The sequence below is a fragment of the Musa acuminata genome, chromosome BXJ2-4, assembly GCF_036884655.1.
Source record: "Musa acuminata AAA Group cultivar baxijiao chromosome BXJ2-4, Cavendish_Baxijiao_AAA, whole genome shotgun sequence".
NCBI classification, from domain to species: Eukaryota; Viridiplantae; Streptophyta; class Magnoliopsida; order Zingiberales; family Musaceae; genus Musa; species Musa acuminata.
In genome coordinates this window covers 3,630,020-3,650,124 of record NC_088341.1, presented here as the reverse complement: position 1 = coordinate 3,650,124, position 20,105 = coordinate 3,630,020, and the positions used below count along the sequence as shown (strand labels likewise).

Below are 20,105 nucleotides of genomic sequence, written 5' to 3'. Positions count from 1 at the left end.
TCCTATTTGCATTATGTGGTTGCTTATGGGCTCTATTGGATCCAAGCTGAATCCGACCCGATAATAATCTCGGTCAAATTCGGGAAAAATGCACGTCTTGGATCCGAAATCTCGTTTCTTCAAAAGACGTTCTCTACCCGTTCTTTATCAAATAAACCCACCCACCGACCCACCCATAAGGAAGCGTTGTTGGGGCCCCACCTTGAACTCACCTTCGGGGCTATCTGGCGCCAATCCAATCACAGAGCAGGTAGAGGTCCGCAAAGTATTTGTTATTTTTTTGCTACGCCGTGGCCAATTCCTCTGTTCGGTCAAAAAGGAAGGAGAGAGAAAGGAGGGAGGGGAGAGCGAGACGGAGAGAGAGAGAGAGAGAGAGACGATGAGGGCTCTTCTTCCTCTCCGATCCTCCATCGTGGTCGTCATCGTCGTCGTCCTCGTGCCCTTCATTACGAACCCTCGAGGGGTCAATTCTTCGTCGGACGCTCCTTTGACGTCTATCCCTCTCGATCTCTATCATACGAGGTGCGACATTTGATTACGTTTTTCCAGATTTGTTATTGCTTGTCTCTTGTTGTAATTTAGAAAATTGTTCTTCATCTTTGTTCGGGTTCAGTTTGCCTTTTCTTGTGCTTATGTTTGGTGTCAGATTGGAGGTGTCTCCAAGATCAGATAGGTTTTCGTAATAGTATGCTGCTAAAGCAAAACTGAATCAAGAATACTTGGAAATGGGAAACAAGTATGGATGTTAATGATTGAATCAACCGCTTATCTCGACTTTAGAGGGATTCTCTTTCAAGTAACGAGGAAATATGATGAACGGGGTTCTGTTATGTTTAATTAGAATAAGTTTCGAAAGTGTGATTTATGCTGGCATCTTGCTTTCAGATCTTGAATCATTTTTCCTGTAATTAATTTATGGAAACTATATTAAAATGATAAAGATTTTTTTTTCTTTATTTCTTTGTGAAAAATTTTGCCCTGTGATTTTCGTCAGTGATGCTTTGCTGAAGGAAATCAAGTCGCTGGTACTTCGGCATCCAGACACTTTGTCTGTAAGTGGTTCAGCTTATTGTTCTTTAGGAACGCTTAAATATTTGTTGATTCTTGACTTTGATGTTATCTTGGCTAAATAACAATAGATGGAGACAGTGAAAATGGGCAATAGAGGCTATGCTGCAGAGGTATTAGTGGTTACATATGATCGAAAAACGAAGCATGACAATGAAAAATCAAAGTTCCGTATACTTATGGTGAGTAGTATGAATTGCTTTATGTTGGAAGGTATTTATATTGGGCATATTATGTTGTTGTCACATTGTTTTAATCGAGAGAGTAACGGAAACTGGATATCATAAGAAAAAATGATAGATTTTATTCAGCATTTCAAATCAGTTTACAGTGTGAAGAGAATCATTTTGTTGAAAATGATGATTTGCTTTTGATTAAGAAAAACCTAATAAATAAAAGAATTACTGTTATTTTGCTAATGCCTTAATCTGAGTATGGATGGATTCTCTCAGATTTTAATGGCTCATATCTGTGACAGAACATTCCTTGTATTCCAGAGCTTTGGACAGCACGGGAGAGAGCTTATAACCTCTGAAGTAGCATTGCAACTACTTTCTGTTTTGGCTGAAGAGCATAACATACTGAGCATGGGCCCGGTGTCCATTACTAAAGAGCTGGATAACATTGTGATAAAGGTAAACCATACAGCAGGCACTTCAGATTTGTTTTATATTAGGATAGTTAGGAATGGATATATAATTTTATATAAATGTAACATCATCTTAATTGGCCTGTTTGTATATACTTATCGAGGCAGAAGCAATTTTTTTTCAGGGTTATACGTTGATAGATGCATGCTAGCATTCTGGATACTATAATTTGTTGACCTGAATATGTTTTCTGGTCCAGAAAGTGATACCTTGACTGACCTCTATGAATGTTCCAAATTCATGGTGTGACAAAGCAATCTTACTTGTTGGTCATTAAAGATGTTCATTTATGGATTAGTCCTTTATCAAATCAAAGTCAGTATTTATTACATACTCAACCGTTTATCACAAGATAGCTTACTTAATTGTTGTTCAATAGTTATCTGTTATGACCAAGAAGCTTACTTATCTGAAGTTAACTTAATTGATTGTGTGTTTACATTGTCAAGCTTGAAGTCAAAATACTAATGGAGGAAAAAAAAAGTATAGGCCTGTAACTAAGTTTGTCAAATTTTATACTTGTTATCCTAGATAGTAGTTAATTATAGAGATTACAACCAAGCAGCTTTACATTAGATCCAGCTTAGTTTCAACTATCAAACAACAGCTTATAGGGTTCCATGGAATTTGGAAGAGGAGAATTGGGATTGATGATAAGGAGGGATGATAGCAGAGGAAAGAAGTGACATGTCAACTAGAAAACAGAGTCACTTGTGGTAGAGGTCCTATAGCTTGATAAAGATTCTATTAATAGTGTTACCACCTATCAATACTCTACTTGTTTAAGGACTCTTATGTTATATTTAGGTTCAATCACAACTATTTAAAACAAGAAATTGATGGAAACTTTTGAATGGATCATCTTCCCAGAAATACTAATCTAATAGGTAGGAGTTTAAACAGAATCCTGGTAGTCAGCTGAATGTCTTCTATTATTATACATTTCCAACTTCTTGACTTCTTACTCAGGATCTACTTAGAAGGAAAACTGGACAGAAAAATAAGAGAGGAGAAACACAAATAATATACAGTATTACTTGTTTTGATTTAGGTATAAATTACTTGTAGTAGTCCTCAGGATGGATTTTTTTTTTCTTTTTTGTTCTCGATGGGTATTGGCACCTTATAACATACTAGAGAGGAGAAAGAACACCTTGTAACAAGTCTATGTTGTCTACTATTTGACACCTTTATTTTTAAAAGTACCAACACCCCGCCGCCCCCCCCCCCCCCCCCCCCCCTAAAATGGACTAAGAAAAGCTACTTAAAATTAAAGAAATGGCTTAAACATTCTTATTTATATTCGAGCAAGGATTTCTTTTGTCATTGGTTTGAGATTGCTCGATGACTTGTATGAAGAAGATAATTGTAGTCATTTGAGGAGAAACTTGACATGAGATAATGGCATGCCCATCCTGCCTTGACATGCTGATGCACTGTCCTGCCATCAGACAACTGACAATGTTTCCCTGTCCCTCGAGGATAGGGTTTTCAGCCTTGTCACCCAGGTTAGCAGCAGGCATTGTGCCTGGCAACAGCCATTTGAGGCCTCAGCAGGAATAACCATGATAGCCCCCAGAGATCGTCAATGCGACCCCCCTGATAACTTATACAAAAGTCAGGCTCCTTTCACACAATAGCTTATATAAAAGTCAAACTCCTTCCATATTATTTGTTTAATAATTTGTCATGTTCAAGAAAATTTGGATATTTGGTATTTCTCTAATAGGAGTGAGCAGCTATTTGTTGGTGCTCACTGGTAGTGATCTTTTCCAGTGCTTCAGTTCCTTTCAATTGATGGATACAAATTTTTCGTGCAGCAAGTTTGATAGGCATCTCTCTGTTGGAGACCTTTGCATTATTGTTTTTTCTTCTTTTAAGAACACTTTTAGCTAATCTAACTCGGGCTACAATTCATTTCACCGGGCAACGCTCCTCCGCTATTAATTAGGACTTGGTTCTCCAGCTCATCTAACTATGGCATCAAACACAGATGAAACAACTTTCTAATATGATTATGTAAATTTGATTAAGCAATAAAATCTGACATCTGGGTACATTAGCCTTCTCCAAACCCCTCATTGCTGGGAGTCTCGTGCACTGGGTATGTGCTTTTAATAAAATCTAACAACTTTGATGTTTCCAACAAATGATATGCTTGCCAAGTTCGTTTTTTAAAATTCACTGTATTATGTAGCTCTTCATAATTAGTGAAGCACAAAATAGAAAAAGGCTCCCGACAAACTAGATGTGATTATAGTAATATATCTTGCATTTGATAGGTGGTGCCAATGGAAAATTTGAATGGACGCAAACTTGTTGAAGCAGGAGACCTTTGTGAAAGGAGAAATGGTATGTATTTTGCAGACAGTTAAGTGTACAAATTATTGTATTCATCATTTATTGTATTCATCAATGGTTTTCTCTAAGTTCTTTTCATCTGCAGGAAGAGGAGTTGATCTTAACAGAAATTGGGGTGTGGATTGGGGAAAGAAGGAGAAGGTTAAGTTCTTTAGTATACTTCTCTTTTCTGAGAAATTGATCCAAATTTCTGATACTTGCACAAATTTGCATCCCTCATCTTTTTACGTTGTCAACCACCTATGCAACTTATATAACCAGTCCAGTGCAATTTACTCCTTTTACCAACTTAGTAGGACAATGTATCATCATTTAAAAAAAAATTAATAGCCTTTTTTTTCTGAACTGCATGATACATTTGAAGCTCAAGTTAATACCAGTTATTTTATTATTGCTAAGATACTATAGATTTGAACTTCTGACAGATGTTAACACATTGTGGCAAGATAGTGTTTTTTTTGTGTGTGTGTGTAGCCATACATGCATGCATTATTATCCAATTCTTCAGTAAATTGGTGATATTATGATGATTGGGTAAATGTTGATGCACTTCTTTACTTTTCCTAAATTTGACAGGACTATGATCCATATGAAGAAAACCCTGGAACAGCCCCTTTCAGTGAGCCTGAGGCTCAAATAATGCGGCAGCTTGCCAAGTCCTTTGAACCTCATATTTGGGTGAATGTGCACTCAGGAATGGAGGTAGACTATGCGGTTCTTCTTTAACTTCCTCTTTTAGTCCTTGGACTTGCAACCTTAAATTTTCTACTTGGTTTTGTAGTCAGTAAAAGACTTCAGTTTACTAAGAAGTGAGAATGTTAATTTTCCTGTACAATGAAGCTAAAGCTGCCTGCATTCTGATAAGGATTCTGAATACTTTTCTTTTGTAGCTAAGCATCTGACTATATGATCTTTCCTTCCTAAATAGAAGATGCTATTCATCCACGGGAAATTTTATCCGATTACAAATTGAATATTAAGGCTAATTTTATTTGGCAGAAGCCATGAGGAGCAGACATTTGCACAAATTAGTGAAAAAATAAAAGAATATAGATGTGAAGTTTGTTGAATCTGAGAAGAAAGACTTCCAAAAAAATTAAGGAAATAGGATATAATGTAACATGGATATGACTAATATGTTTATGGTTAATTTGTTTATATGACACTTTAAAGCTTTTGCATTTGTTTAGGAAATCAGATATTGCACCATTGAGAATTTCATTTAATGGTAAGTAATAATGAGAGAAGATATTTCTCAGAACACTGTTGTGAACCGAAAAGGTTATGCTAATAAACAATGAGAGAAGTAACTGTCTGTAATAATTATCTATTGACAATATTCCAGTCCATTTGTCCATCGTTAGAAGGCAAACAATGATGATAAAGCTCTACATTAATATTCAACTAGTATCCCCAAATATCCTTGAAGCACCTGTTCTTTTACTTAAATTTTTTTATATTTACAGCAAGTATCCGAGACATCTGCAAATGGGAAATCAGCCAACATGTGGCAATAACTGACATGTAACTCCAAGACAAGTGTTGTGATTGTTTTGAAGTATCCTGATGGACATGTCTGGACACTCTGTTATAGAATTGGCTTCTGAAGTTACAGATGTTATCAATCACAAATTTTTTAGGTTGCTAAGCTTTTGAAAAATAACAGCTAACAGTCTTTAGCTCAAGAGGGATTGGATTTGTATTTTTCTATACTCATTTAGTGGTTTACAGGCTCTATTCATGCCATATGATCACAAGAATACTACGCCAGATGGGCACATGTCAAATTTAATGGAGTTTTTACTATGGGATGTAAACCGTCTTCACTTTGAAGAGAAATGCTTAGTTGGGTCAGGCGGAGGCTTAGTAGGGTTTGTATTACTTGAAAGCAACTATTTCCTCTAGATTTTGAACAACAATACTCTATGAACATGGAATAAACATGCTTTTCAGGTATCTTGCTCATGGGACAACAACTGATTATATGTATGATGTTGTTAAAGTGCCAATGGCTTTCACTTTTGAGGTTAGTTGATCACACTAATTTTTCCTTACTACCATTATTTGCTTGCTAATCACCAAAATGAAGGATTTTCTACACATTTTCTGTTTGCAGATATATGGTGATTCAGAAGCATCTTCGAAGGACTGCTTCAAAATGTTCAATCCAGTAGATAAACTTGAGTTCAATGTATGTAATTTAAGCAATGCCTAACTACCTACTTTTATGATTTTTAGTATTGAAGAAGTTTTATTTGGATTGCAGAAAGCTGTCAACAAATGGAGTGAAGCATTCCTCACGCTTTTTAGGCTGGGTCCTTCCCGGCTTGCTACAACTTATGGCTTAAGAAAATGGGACTCCATGGGTGGTAAGGTCATAGATGGGAGCTTAGAAAGTAACAAAGAAAACAAGATCGATGGACTTGACCTCGGTATGAAAGATCTGCGGAATTATTTCAGGCTTTTTCTACTATCATCTGTGCTTTTGATGTTCATGTTCTGCTCAAGGATATCAAAGAGCAAATATAGACAGACAAATTGAATTTGAGTTGGGGTAATTTATTTACCGAGGTTCCATCAACTGTACGATGCGATGCGGGGGGAAATGTATTCAGTTACAGTTACTATACAATTTTCTTGAAATTCCTTTTCGTGCCATGTTGAGTCAATTTATGTGGTACCCTAACAGTTCCATTGCCTTTGCTTTTCAGGTATGCACATCAGCACCTACATTTATATTAATTAATCTCCTGCCATCAAATATTTAGCCTTATATTAATTAGGTATTGTCATAACAGGTTGATCTTCTGATGGCAGAATTGGGCATATTGAAGGGTCAAAGATAAGCAGATGGCAGAAGGTGAAGCTACGGACTTCTGATCGCTCCCGGATGTGTAAGTCTGGCTCAGGGAAAGTTAAAGAGACTAGTTTCACTAACATGAGAGTAACTTCCTTTACAATCTCATCAAGAGAATTTACCATTTTGTAACAAATTCGTAGTAACAGTAATCTGCAAGCATTCCATTCAGAAAATGCATCCACTGGCAGATGATCGGCTTTTAAATCTAACCAATCGTCTATCGTAGCTCTCCCTGTTGCTGTCCTGTCTTCGGCCTGTATGTATTGCAAGCTTTAGCAATGATCATTCTGCCATCTTTTTTGCTTTTTCTTAAATAGTTAGAGATGTCAGATCACGAGTAAAGGATTATTTATCACACATGTTGCTGCTGTAATGTCTTTTTTGGCTCACAATTTTGTCTGTCTTCATGCCTGTGAAGAAACAAACCAGTTCATGAACTGAGCAAAACTGTGGTTGGTCGTGTCATGTACACTGGGCTTGAAGGATATAATACATCGTTAAGCCAGACGATGTTGGTTGTCTCACTCACAAGCTTATGACTTGCACTATGATGGGTTGGGTTAGGCACATGACAGATTTATGTGCCTGTAGCTTCATAAGAAAGATGTAGCTCTAATTTCCAAGAGTTGATGGCAGAATCAGAGAACACAGATCCACTGTCTGATCCCCATATTCATTCCCCTCGAACGAAGATAACCATTCTTGGATGAGTTATTGACAAAGCAGAGGTTTATAAAGCCACCACGGTGAATACAGAACCAATGAACCTCCTCCATGTGCTTGAAAATGTTCGTTGCACCCACATGGTTTTCATAGACAGACTGAAGGGTGCATAAACCATTAACACAATCAGAAGAACAGCAAACATCACTCAATACATACGCCAAATTGCCAATGACATGCCAACAGCGAGAAATTATTATATACAACAACAACAACAACAAGTGGTGGTAGTTCCCACTTGCCAGCACATGGTGTCAAAAATAAAATTAATAAAAGAACATTCAATTTGCTGATCCCTCATGCTCATGCAATTGAGGTAATCTCTGCAGGCCATCATTTACCGTCACCTCACCTCTGCAGCCAGATGCTTCAGAGTGCTAGAATTCCAATGCTCGAAGCTTCAAGGTTCCATCTACCAACCTGTCATAAAACCTTGTTCCAAGTTAGTCACGGTAGATATCAGTTTTCGACAAACAACCACATGGCCACGCCAATAAAGCCAATAAAAGTATTATCTAGATAACTGTTTTGCTAAAATAGGGAGCAAATGCTCCTTTTTAATTGCAAAACTGGAAAGATATTGGAAAATTATGAAGCAAAAATAGAAGCATCCTTATCAATCTAATTAGTGTAGCCGTGACCATGTTATATCTAGTTTCTATTATACTAACGATCTCTATCTCTTACAATTATTATCATTGCAATCTTCCCTGATTTTTTCACATAAATCAACTCTTACAATTATTGACAGCATGGTGACATGTTCTTTTTTTTTTCATAACTGTTCTGTTTGATCCCTAAGACTCAAGTATTATATTTTGATGCACATCTTTCTGCTGATCCAGAGCAGACAATAAAAGAGAAAGAAAAAAAAAAGTCATTTAACTAATACCGAGCATCATTTATCTACACAAAGGCTCATATACACACAGCAGAACAAACCTATCCATCCTGCATTAATCCATGAACCTTGGACAGGCATAAAACTGTGCTATAATTTTATTTATTTTTTATAAGATCATATTTGACATCTCCAATAGACCATACTCAGCTTGATTTACATGGCACCATTATAAAATTTATATACTTCATCTTAAAGAAACACTTGACGTACGTGTCATATCTCTGGCGTGTTTAGAGCAGAATGTAGAACTTCTTCTAGATACTTCTCCGCAGCTGCATATTGCCTTTTTTTGTCCTCAATAGCTAATGCAGCAAGAGTTTTATCCTGAACAAGTTACAGAAGGTGTCTTGAATTCTGTTAGCAACAACAAAAAAAAGTATATATTGAAACAATGTTACATACAGGCGGCAAGTCTTGGTAGCTCCTCAAGGTATCCAAGATGGGTTTGGTTTTCTTCTCCAAGTCCTTCTTATGCTCGGCCATTTCCATCAACACACCATGGTTGATATCCGACGTATATCCGACACGATTTAGTATTGCCTGCTCACAACACAACCTAATTTTCAAGAACAAATTTCATCCAAAAATAAGTATAAAAAGTCAGCATCATTCAAATAAATTCCCACCAAAAAAGTTGAATAAATTAAAAGGTGTTTACAAAAAGTTCCACACGGTAGTTCCATACATCTATTCATAACAAGTCAGAAATAAATTACAGATCATCAAATCAGAAACTGGAAACTCAACCATAATCACAAGCTCCATGATCTTTAACAGCTACGGACCCAAATACATCCACTAAGCATTCTGATACATAACTTGCATTTTCAGTAATTAATAACTTCTTCTACCACCTTAGAGCATTTCTTAAAGGATATCTTGAATGTAACCACTTGATGACAAAATGTGTTAGCTCTATATCCTCTTATATTAAATCAGGCACATTAATAAAATTTCAAATTACTGTTCAAATCAACAGCAGTCCAATAATAATTTCATAATACAGACCTAAGTATTGTGTATAATACTTCCTTTAACAAAGCTTAGTGCCAAGTAAACATCCAGACAGCCAACCATAAACATTTTGAGACCTTATGGCTTGTCGTATACTGATTGATTCCGTATTTATCAAAAAATAATAGTATGCTTATTTCAATAATGAAAGCCAATTTAAACATACAAACTAAAATTAAGAAATGGAATAGAAACACAAAATTTACCCAAGGTTTTCAAGAGCAAGAGCTAAACACAAAAGAAGTCAGTTATCTACCTAAGCTACTATTAATAGTGAACTAGCGATGGCCACTTTCTATCAAAAGATATGAGGATGCAGTGAAAAGAACAAAGAAAAGTGTGCTTCTATACTAGTTCATTTCAAGATACTCAAACGCCAATAATGTGCTTGCGAAACTTGATCGTATTCCCACTATGCAATAAGTTTCCTGTTGAGAGACAAAGGTCAGCCACCAGTCGGATGAAGTCCCCTCCTTTTCTAAAGGCAGCTCACAGGACACTCTTGTCGCACAATGGAGATCCAGATAATGAGTCCTAGGAACATACTAAAGTCATAGACAAGAACATGACTAGTGTACTTTACCAATGCCTATTGCTGATAGGCATATTATGAACTGCACCAGACCGAGGCAAGCTAAATAATGCAAATGTGTGACAAAAGATTTACCAATATACAACTGGTGCAGTCAAATTTTGTATTCTGGTGAATATTGCATATTACTATGTTTATGAAAGTATGGCATCCATATTGTTTATCGATATGTATGGTAAAAAGTGAGCATCATGCACCATGATTATGCTCCTCTCTAGCTACCACCATACATACTATAACTATCGGTTGATCCTCATGGGAGCTCAAGAACTACACTCAAGGAATGCATGTGAGATGGTTCTTGATATATTTTCACTGTCCTTAAAAGACTTAGTTTCCCAAATTTCGAGTGACACAAGAGATGATACTGGAGTATGTGGAGTATGCAAGACCAGATCTTGTACTATGCCATACAAATCCCTAAAATTTTCATGAGAGATACTAACTAAAATAATTTCAGAAGAGAGTAATAATTTCAGCACCTACTTTGTCAAACATATTCAAACATCAACAAGTTTGACATAATAATTAGGTAATGATCGTATAGATTTTTTTTAAGCAATGAATTGGGAGACATTTTGACATCACAGCTTCGATTGGTTTCAGGAAGATACTTTGACCAAATCAAGGGGGTGGAAGAATGATTGGATGTTTGATGAAGTGTGCAAAGCAGTTATCTTCAGCATACTTATTGAGCAAGAACAAACAGTACATAACCAGTTGACATTCCAGATTCATAGGTTTGGTTCCAACCGCAAAGCTTTGTGGCACTTGTTTGAGACCAATTGCCGACACTGAGTGAAACTTTTAGAATGATCAAGCACTAAAAACCAAAAAAATCTTACTAATTTACTTTGTTCAGGCCAAATTATAAGCTCAAAGACAATGCTCCAGCATGTTTGGGCAAACATGAGTATATACTAGATATTATTTTGCCAGCAAGAGACTACCAGTAAATGCAGCAAACTCAAGAAAATAAGACAATATAACAGCATAAGAGTTTTCTATTTTGGCTAGTTTATGGCTCTATGCCAGAACCTGCATAGACAATATCTAAAACTAACATGAAGGAAACAACTTGATTGCAATGTGTACCAATGTGTTTTCTGTTCAACCCATTAGGAGATAAGCTTTCAATCTGATCTGATACACCAATATGTCACTGTGACTTTTTTGAACTCGACAAACCAACATGTGACATCTTGAGAGAAATAAATATCGACAAGTACCTTGAAATTATTGAGCTGAAGCATATACTGGCGCTCTTTCGAATCCAAGATTGCCAGATTTGTCTGCCACTGCAGCATCTGAGCCTCATGCAGTCCTACTTCATTTTCGAACTTAGCAAGTGTTCTGAAAAATTGAGGAGGATAAAACTTATTCCTGAATCCATAAGATATCACTCAACTGTAAAAAAAAAAGTGACTAAAAAACTTTATGTTTATAAAGGAGTTGACAAACTGACTAAGGACCAATTTGACTCTTATAGAACTCAAATAGAAAGTCGTGATTTACTAAAACTTGAGAATCTTGAAACAAATAAGCATTCTTACTTCTTAAGATCGTTGAGCTTCGCAATGGCTTTTCTAGTGTACTCAAGAAGAACCTTGGACTCCTTCTGCACCTTCGCCCTCTTCTCCTCCACATCTGCCTTCCTCAAAGACAGATCTCCCATGGCCACAACAAAACTGCACCCAATTCCATATTATGTCAACAGAAAATGCATCCACAAGAGCATAACCATTACAAGAAAAGATCACATTGCAATATGAAACCCAACCCTAACCCTAAGCCTACCTACTCATCTCCGTGTCCCGGATGTTTAGTAGATTGGCGACGCCAGCGACGACCTGAGCGGACCCAATTGCGCCAGGGGAGAGCTGCTCCCGCGCGAGGCCAACGCGCTCCAGGACCTCGCGGATCCGAGCGGCCTCGGCACGGTACTCGGAGGCCTTGAGGCGGAGGTCGGCGGCGACGATGGAGGCGGCACGGGATCGGGCCTGAGAGAGGGAGGCGAGGGAATGCAGGTGGGCAACGCTGCGAGGAGTGTACTCGAAAGCCGGCACGTCCCTCCCCGCCGCCTCGAACTGGGAAGCCAACCACGCCTTCACATCCGCGATCCGCGACGCGTCGGTGGCCGCACCAGCGCCGCTCTTCGCTGCCGAATCGGAGGTCGGAGACGCGTCCAGGGCGGCAGCGAGGTCGCCCATCGTCTCCATTGGAAGCCGGTGACCCGTCGCCTGGTGTCGAAACCCTAGAAAGAGATGGAAAGGGGGGAGAGAGAGAAGAAAGAGACACTCGACAAGCGGTTCTGCCGGTTGGGTTCAAGTAGGCGATGCTTTAGACCGGGGTCGGCAAATGAACCGGAAACTGGCCGGTTCGAGTAACACATGATTTGGTTCGGATTAAATAGAGCGAGCTAATGTTTCTCCGTAGAAAACACATGAGAGTTCAGATCTGCAGCGTCCCATAAAGAAGATGCATATTCTTCATCATTTTTCTTTTTCCTATAAAAGTTTTTCTTTATTTTAATTATCAGTATAAGTGCTTTATTCTTTTCATTTTAAGCTAATCCTCTAATAATCAACCTGCCATCCACAGGGAGGCGAACGCCCAACTTAAAATGAAATGGATCCAAGTCTCTCCCAAGGAAGAACGCTTCGGGACACCGCCGCCGTCTCATGGCATACGTGACGGCGCGTCTCCTCGCCCGTGCTCCGGGGAGCGGCCGCGTCCCTGCGGTCTTGCGATCCGCCTCCACCCGGCTGCACGATGGTCCGATACGACAGGCCGAAGCGGCGGTGGACCGGTTCGACCTGAAGGCGTACATGGCCGACAAGGCCCGGCGGGTGGACGCGGCCCTGGACCGTGCTGTGCCCCTCCGCTACCCTGAGCGACTCCACGAGTCGATGCGCTACTCCCTCCTGAGCGCCGGCAAGCGCATCTGCCCTATCCTCGCCCTCGCCTCCTGTGAGCTCGTCGGAGGTGATGAGGCCACCGCCATGCCCGTCGCCTGCGCCGTCGAGATGCTGCACGCCGTGTCCCTCATCCACGACGACCTCCCCTGCATGGACAACGACGACCTCCGCCGGGGCCAGCCGTCCAACCACCGTGTCTTCGGCGAGGGCACCGCCGTGATCACCGGCGACGCCCTCATCGCCCTGGCCTTCGAGCACGTGGCCGCCGCCACGGCCAGCGTGCCGGCGGATCGGGTTCTCCGGGCCGTCGCGGAGTACGGGTCGGCGATTGGGTCGGAGGGGCTGGTGGCGGGCCAGTTTGTGGACATCGACAGCGAGGGCAAGGCAGTGGGCGTCGGCGTGCTGGAGTACATCCACCTGCACAAGACGGCGAGGCTGCTGGAGGCGGCCGCGGCGTGTGGGGTGATCGTGGGCGGCGGCGGGGACGCCGAGGTCGAGAGCGTAAGGCGGTACGCGCGCTGCGTCGGCCAGCTATTCCAGGTGGTGGACGACATACTGGACGTGACGAAAACGACGGAGGAGTTGGGGAAAACGGCCGGGAAGGACGTGGCGAGCGGCAAGACGACGTACCCGAAGCTGATGGGCGTCGAGAAGGCGCAGGAGCTGGCACAAACCCTGGTGGTGAAAGCGGAAGCAGAGCTGCATGGGTTCGACCGCGTCAAGGCGGCGCCCCTGCGCCATCTCGCTCGCTACATCGCCGATCGCCAGAACTGAAGTCGACACTCCACTTTTAGGTAATCACGTCCTTCTTCATGTCTCTTTATTTGCAGGACAGCAATTAAATCTGATCTAAAGATGTTTTATTTGATCCGACTACATTTCTCAAAAAATTTCTTCTGATTCAATAATCCGAAGATTGAAACATATATCGTCTCTGATTTGGTTCTTTCGCGACTTTAGAAGAGTATCAATGAATTAAGATATTGATGCTACGGTCGATGTATGAGTAAACCTGAGGTGATCTAAATCCGAAGGTATATGAGTATCCAAATTAGCTTCAAGGTGGGGTGTCAAGCTCCCGAGGCGCTACCTATATTCAGATTGATATCGGGAGAAGTTTCTCGATCCGATCCTTTAATGTTTAAATTAGTCATCGATGGTTTAGTAGGTATCAATTGTTTCAGGAAGAGAGCCCTCTTGGCATGGTGTCAGGATTACCTTTTATACCTTAAAAGGGATAACCCGTAACTACTTCAACATTTCCTTCTTAGCGTTTTGTCCACATGAGCGGTAGGGGAGAGACACCCTCAAACGACCCGCCTTAGACTTTTGTCCATGTGAGTAGACGAGCGGGGGTGACTTGGATATCTCTCCTTCCACTATAGTTTTCACATTGTGCTTATGTGTTAGATATTGATTGGTCATTAATGTATTTCTTATCATTTTGACTCTTCTTCTAATGCCAAAATATTGAGGAAAATCATTGTTAACGTCTGAGTCAATCTGATATGGTCCAAACCCGAAGGTGCAAGTATTTGAAGTGGCTCTAAGGTGGCTTTTCACGACTCACACGTCTCGGGCACTTTTCGCTCTACATCTCTACCATGGCGGATTAATCTTAGTGGCGGTCGGATTTTCTCGACTAACACACTTCGGGCGCATTTCATCATATGTCTAAATCGTGGTGAATTAATCTTGGCACGAGTCAGGTTTTCTCGACTCACATGCCTCGAATATATTTCATCTTGTGTCTCCGTTATGACACATTTCACTTGGCACGATTGACTCACACACCTCAGGCACATTTCGTATTATGCCTTAATCGTGATGGATTAATCTTAGCATGGATCGAGTTTTCCTGACTCACATGCCTCGAGTACATTAGTTAGTACCCTTTCGACCCCACGCTTGGGTCTTTCTGCCTGTCTTATGACGCCTTCGAGGTGGGACTCCATCTTCCCCTTCACTTGCTGATAGTGTCCTACCTCTAATGGTGGAGGATATTACATTCTCAAATGACGTCAAACTAATGACGTTACATAATAGTGTTCATTAAAGAATGTCAACGTGTCTATATTACTCTGACTTACACCCTTTTTGTCATTTGTTTTTTTATTGTGCAAGGGAAGAATTGGCTACTACTTAGTCGCTCGTGGTGGTTTTAAGGTCAATGGTGCCCCTTCCAACAATAAAGGTTGATAAGAGCGCTTCTTCCTCGTAAGTTTAAGCTAAGACTGGGGATTCAACCTTGCTTGGTCGACACATTGCGTTGATAACACTCCTTCATTCCTTTCGGACAAGAAGACAGATTGAGTGCTTCGACTAAGGAATATATTCTCTTCCTCCAAGACAGTCCAGAAGATGGATGAGGATTGACTAATCGACGGGGGTCTTAGCTTGGCTCTTTAAGGTATGACATGAACCTCCCATTGCTTCATTTGGCCTTTCTTTTGTCCTCAATCTTGTGATTTGGGCTTTTTATAGGCATGGATTTGCACTCTTTGAAGAGGAAGGTATTTGGTTCCTTATCAGGCACCACGGAGCCTCGGAAGGCACTCGGTTCCTCGTCGGGCATGGTAGAGCTCTGGAATACGCTCGATTCCTCGTCAAGCACGGTATAGCCCTAGAAGGCGCTCGGTTCCTCTTTGGGTGTGGCGAAGCCCCATTCGGCCCAGGTTGCTCACAAACAGTCAGTAGAGGAATTGGACCCTCCTCGGTCTAATCATCATGGTGGTGTCGATAAATCGAAAAAGAAACATAAAGTTATTGCAAGGAAAATCCTGCACCCTTAGAGGGACAGTGCACCCGAGGAGTCGTCCTAGGAGAGGGTGCCTCCCACCACTACGGCACCAAAGCCTCCTACCTCTGCGGCACCAACACCTCTAGGAGGCCAAAGTTCCAAGTCATCCTCGAGAAAAAAGGGGAGCAAGCTGCAGTCGATGTTGGACTTGTGCAAGGGGAAGCCCCTGCCCTTTACGACTTTATAGATGGTTAACCTATCAGATTTGACCCTGGATGCACCGCTATGACCTCGATGGGAAGGCTTGAAAGAGATGTAGAAGGTGTGAGGTGAGGACACAACTGCATAGTAGAGCTACCACGGGTCCTTGTGCCCGAGGATGGCAAAGAGGATCTACTACTCCCCCTCGAAAGTTTTGATTGACACTTGCTACCGAAATGAAGTAGTAGTAAGTTGGGCTACAACTAGCTCCTTCGGTTTCAACTTGCTGACTCATTCACTTTTGATTTGTAGCACCACCACTACGTAACGACCCTCATCGATCGTGTCCGAGACATTAGTGTTGTTATTCATCAATAGTCTCTTATGGTTGATAACCATTCGCCAGAGATCAAGGAATTGAGGAATGGGAGACGAGCCCCTTCTACCGTCGTCGACGTGGAGGCTTAGGCAGTCAAGCTAGCGCATCAACTAGAGAACATCGAGCAGCACCTGGCTGGCCTTCCCAAACAACTAAAAGAAGTTCGGGACAACAACCGAGCCATGGAGGATGAATTATTATGGCTCACCTATGAGTTAGACTCGATGAGAATGCGTAACTCGAGGCTTGTTGAGGAGGTCAATCAACCATTCGAGAGACTCACGAGTTAGGGGAAGCACTTGAGGTTGGGCAAACGCATAACCTGGAGCTTGTTGAGGAGGTCGTGTTGGCCAATAGGGAGGCTCGCAAGCTAAATAAAGCACTAGAGTATTGCAAGGAGGTGATTACTGGCTACAAGGCATTCGTCGGGCTCAAAAAGGGTTTAGAGAGAATGAAAGTCACCTCATACTAGTTCAAGTACCAAATCACTTTGGTCGATTTCAAGGAGAGGTACCTCAAGTCGGAGCTTGAGGAGGATCTATTCACATATTACCCCAAGGACCAAAACGTCTCGATGCCAACCATGATGCCCTTCGATGATAGCCTTGACTCACTGCCCCATCCTGCCACCTGAGTTGTCGTCTCCAACTTGATCCCTTTTTTGGTTGTCAAGTCAGTCTATTTGACTCGTTTCGTTTGTCTGCACTATCGATGCTTTGTTTTAACAGGTTGGGGGTTTCACCTTGGATGTAGAAGCCTAACTTGGTTGATGTAATCATTCTAGGAGTAATAAATTTTTATCTTCTTAATTCACAACTAGAATTTTAAAGATACATCTTATAATCGATACCCTAAGGCTAATAGGTCAATATCTAATGCTCGAGGCATTGTCCTCTTCAGACTGATCTCGAAGGAGACCTTAAGGGTAAAACTTCTTTAAGTTTGTAATGTGCCACGTTCTCGGCAACGCCACACCCTCTATTGTTCCAAGGTAATAATATGTTTCATATCGAACAACTTTGATGACTTGATAAGGCCCTTCCTGATTGTAGAGCTTGACCATCGCTATTTTGTATCTCAATGCTCGTAGGTGTGCTTCGGTTCTAACTTCGCTGATTAGGTGGAGACTGGCTCGAGCCCCTCTTCGGAGATTTCTTCATCAAGTTCTTAATTCGATGTATCGTGAAGACTATCTCAAGTGGTAGGATAGCTTCGGTGTCGAATACCAAGTTGAATGATGATTCTCTCGAGCTAGTCTTAGGTATCATTTGGAAGGCCCATAGGATGCTTGGCAACTCATTCGCATAGGTACCCTTTGCTCCAATGACCATCTTCTTTAATTATTTGAGAATGACTCAGTAGGTAACCTTGACGAGACCATTGGTTTAAGGATAAGCCATTGAACTAAATTTCAATTGAATCTCGTAAGATTGGTAGAACTTCTTGAACTTTATATTATTGAATTGGGTCTCATTGTCAATGATGAGGGCCCTCGGGATTCCCAAGTGGGTGATAATGTTTCTCTACATGAATCCCTTAAATTGTTTCTCGGTGATCGATGTTAGAGGCTCAGTCTTAACCCACAATATGAAATAGTCCACTCCTGCGATGAGAAACCTCCGCTGTCCTGAGGTGGGGAGAAAAGGTCCTAGGAGGTCTATGCCCAATTGGGCAAAGGGCCATGTGCAATCGATTAAGCTCATAAGGTCTACTAGTTGGTGTTGTATCCAAGCAAGCTCGTGACACCTGTGGCACCTCTAGGCATAGGTGATTACATCCTTGCACAACGTCGACCAATAGAACCCTTGTCGAAGCACTTTGAACGCAAGATTTCACCCGCCTATATGTTCCTCGCAAATGCCTTCGTGCACTTCAGTGAGTTGCCTCTCAACCTCTTGGGGTGTCAAGCATTGGAGAAATGATTTGATTGGAGAACTTGTGATACAAATGGTCGTTGATTATGCAATACCATACTTGGCGATGCTCGACTCTTCGAGCAGCCACGGGGTCAGTCATGATCGTCCGGTCTCTTTTATAGCATAAGATCTCGTCCATCCAACTCAGCTCCTCATCGATTACGGAGATGTCACGCTCTTCAATGATTCTAGGCAGCGTCTCGACCAACAGCTAGCCCTTCCCTGAAGCTTGGGCAAAGGCTAACCTGACGAGTGTATTGGCTTAGGTATTTCTGCACGAGGGACCATAACACGTTAAGTCGGGAGAAGCTACAAGCTAGCCTCCATACCACGATAAGGTACTTCGTCATGGTTGCGTCTCGGGCTTTGTAGCTCCCCTCAACCTAGCTGATAATCAGTTGCAAGCCATTGAACATTGTTTGCATGTCTGCTTGCACTTACTTAAAATCATTACCACTTTGGCAATATATTGGTTGGTCCTTTGGAGCACCTCGGGTACCATTGTTGGTGGCCTTTCCACCAATAACCAAAAAAAGCGAAAAGGCTTGAGCCCCATTGTGAAGACTTGTACTACATGCAATAGATGGGCTTCTTGTACCTCTCGGATCTTATTAGTGAATTGAGTGACGAAGTTGGAAAGTATTTCTTCCTTCCATTGTTTAAGTCCGAGAAGTATTATCATTGATGGCCTCATGCATAAATTCCCAAGGAAATATAGCTCAAACTCCTTTGTGACCTAAGTTAGATCGAGAGTAACTTCAAGTGAGTGTATTATTTTCGTGTCGGGCCTCTTAATATTATTAGAAAGACGTAACACATTCTAAAGTATCATAGAATGATATCCGACCAAGACACTTGAATATAATAAGAAAGTAACAATAAAAAAAAGAGAAGAGGGGTTGAGAAGATAATTAAGATATATAATTATTTTATTATATAAGTGATATTGATGTTTTGGTTTATACCTTAAATTAATATTATTAAATGATATGTCTTTTTTATTTAAAAAAAATAAATTAATTAATAAAGATGTCAACTTTAAATATTTAGATCAAATCTCATCCTCATCCTTTATTCTTTGTGAAAAAAAAAAAATCTTATAATGAGATTTATAAAAGAGGGGCGGAGGGGGAAGAGATTATAGCTTTTGTTGTGTTTGGTTAAATTCCGCTTCATGGGTTCCGCCCACCACGTGAGTTCTGTTAGCACAGACTGACGCCTTCCACATCAATGATAAGAAATAATAATGAGTCTCTCTCTCTCTCTCTCATCCTATCCATCTCGAGATTCGTTCTGTTTGCACATGTCAACTTGCATCCTTCCCAGTCTCCTCTTTTATCTTATCCATCAACTCCCATTATTACTCCATTGGAACATCATGAAGCAGCTCTTCTCCTCCTTGTCATTATTTACAAAAATAAAAATTAATTTTATCCAAAACTTAGCTTGATGGATCAGCTGATTTAGTTCAAAAAAATTATTACATTAAATAATGTACATGATGTCCATACCTAAATTTGAATATGATATCTATCATTTATACAACAATGTACCGATCTTCACTTCTAACCAATCAGATTTAGTTGACCAAATTTTGGATCACCTAATCACTCGAATTGCATTTTCTTTATCATTTTTTTCTTTTTTCTATAGAAATTTCTCTTTCTTTTAATTATCAATAGAAGTGATTTATTCCTTTTCATTTTAAACTAACCCTCCAATAATCAACCTGCCACGTACAGGGAGGTGGGCGCCGACTTGAAACATCGATCGGGGTCT

The 20,105-nt window shown here is 40.8% G+C and overlaps 3 protein-coding genes across 5 annotated transcripts; 2 read left to right on the top strand and 1 right to left on the bottom strand.

The window, feature by feature from the left end:
* The first annotated feature begins 307 nt into the window (after window positions 1-307).
* On the top strand, window positions 308-7,298 carry LOC135609539 (uncharacterized). Of its 3 annotated transcripts, none has more exons than XM_065102908.1 (12): window positions 311-522; window positions 995-1,052; window positions 1,140-1,250; window positions 1,566-1,703; window positions 4,001-4,070; window positions 4,165-4,220; window positions 4,656-4,781; window positions 5,811-5,950; window positions 6,033-6,105; window positions 6,196-6,270; window positions 6,346-6,790; window positions 6,897-7,298. In XM_065102908.1, exons 1-11 carry the CDS (start codon window positions 380-382, stop codon window positions 6,619-6,621), a joined length of 1,266 nt encoding a protein of 421 aa, XP_064958980.1. In that variant the 5' UTR covers window positions 311-379; the 3' UTR covers window positions 6,622-6,790; window positions 6,897-7,298. The 3 variants fall into 3 exon arrangements, with proteins under 3 accessions (XP_064958981.1, XP_064958980.1, XP_064958978.1); XM_065102906.1 differs by having other exon boundaries at window positions 6,878-7,298; XM_065102909.1 differs by lacking the exon at window positions 6,897-7,298 and having other exon boundaries at window positions 308-522; window positions 4,656-4,793; window positions 6,346-6,735.
* A 460-nt stretch (window positions 7,299-7,758) lies between these two features.
* On the bottom strand, window positions 7,759-12,475 carry LOC135609541 (AUGMIN subunit 1-like). The gene is made up of 6 exons (XM_065102911.1): window positions 11,970-12,475; window positions 11,726-11,860; window positions 11,402-11,525; window positions 8,969-9,106; window positions 8,777-8,890; window positions 7,759-8,082 (listed from the first exon to the last, which is right to left on the bottom strand). Exons 1-5 carry the CDS (start codon window positions 12,389-12,391, stop codon window positions 8,780-8,782), a joined length of 930 nt encoding a protein of 309 aa, XP_064958983.1. The 5' UTR covers window positions 12,392-12,475; the 3' UTR covers window positions 7,759-8,082; window positions 8,777-8,779.
* A 272-nt stretch (window positions 12,476-12,747) lies between these two features.
* On the top strand, window positions 12,748-13,864 carry LOC103980613 (heterodimeric geranylgeranyl pyrophosphate synthase large subunit 1, chloroplastic-like). The gene has a single exon (XM_009397058.3). The coding sequence runs from the start codon at window positions 12,854-12,856 to the stop codon at window positions 13,862-13,864; it is 1,011 nt and encodes a 336-aa protein (XP_009395333.2). The 5' UTR covers window positions 12,748-12,853.
* The last annotated feature ends 6,241 nt before the right edge of the window (window positions 13,865-20,105 follow it).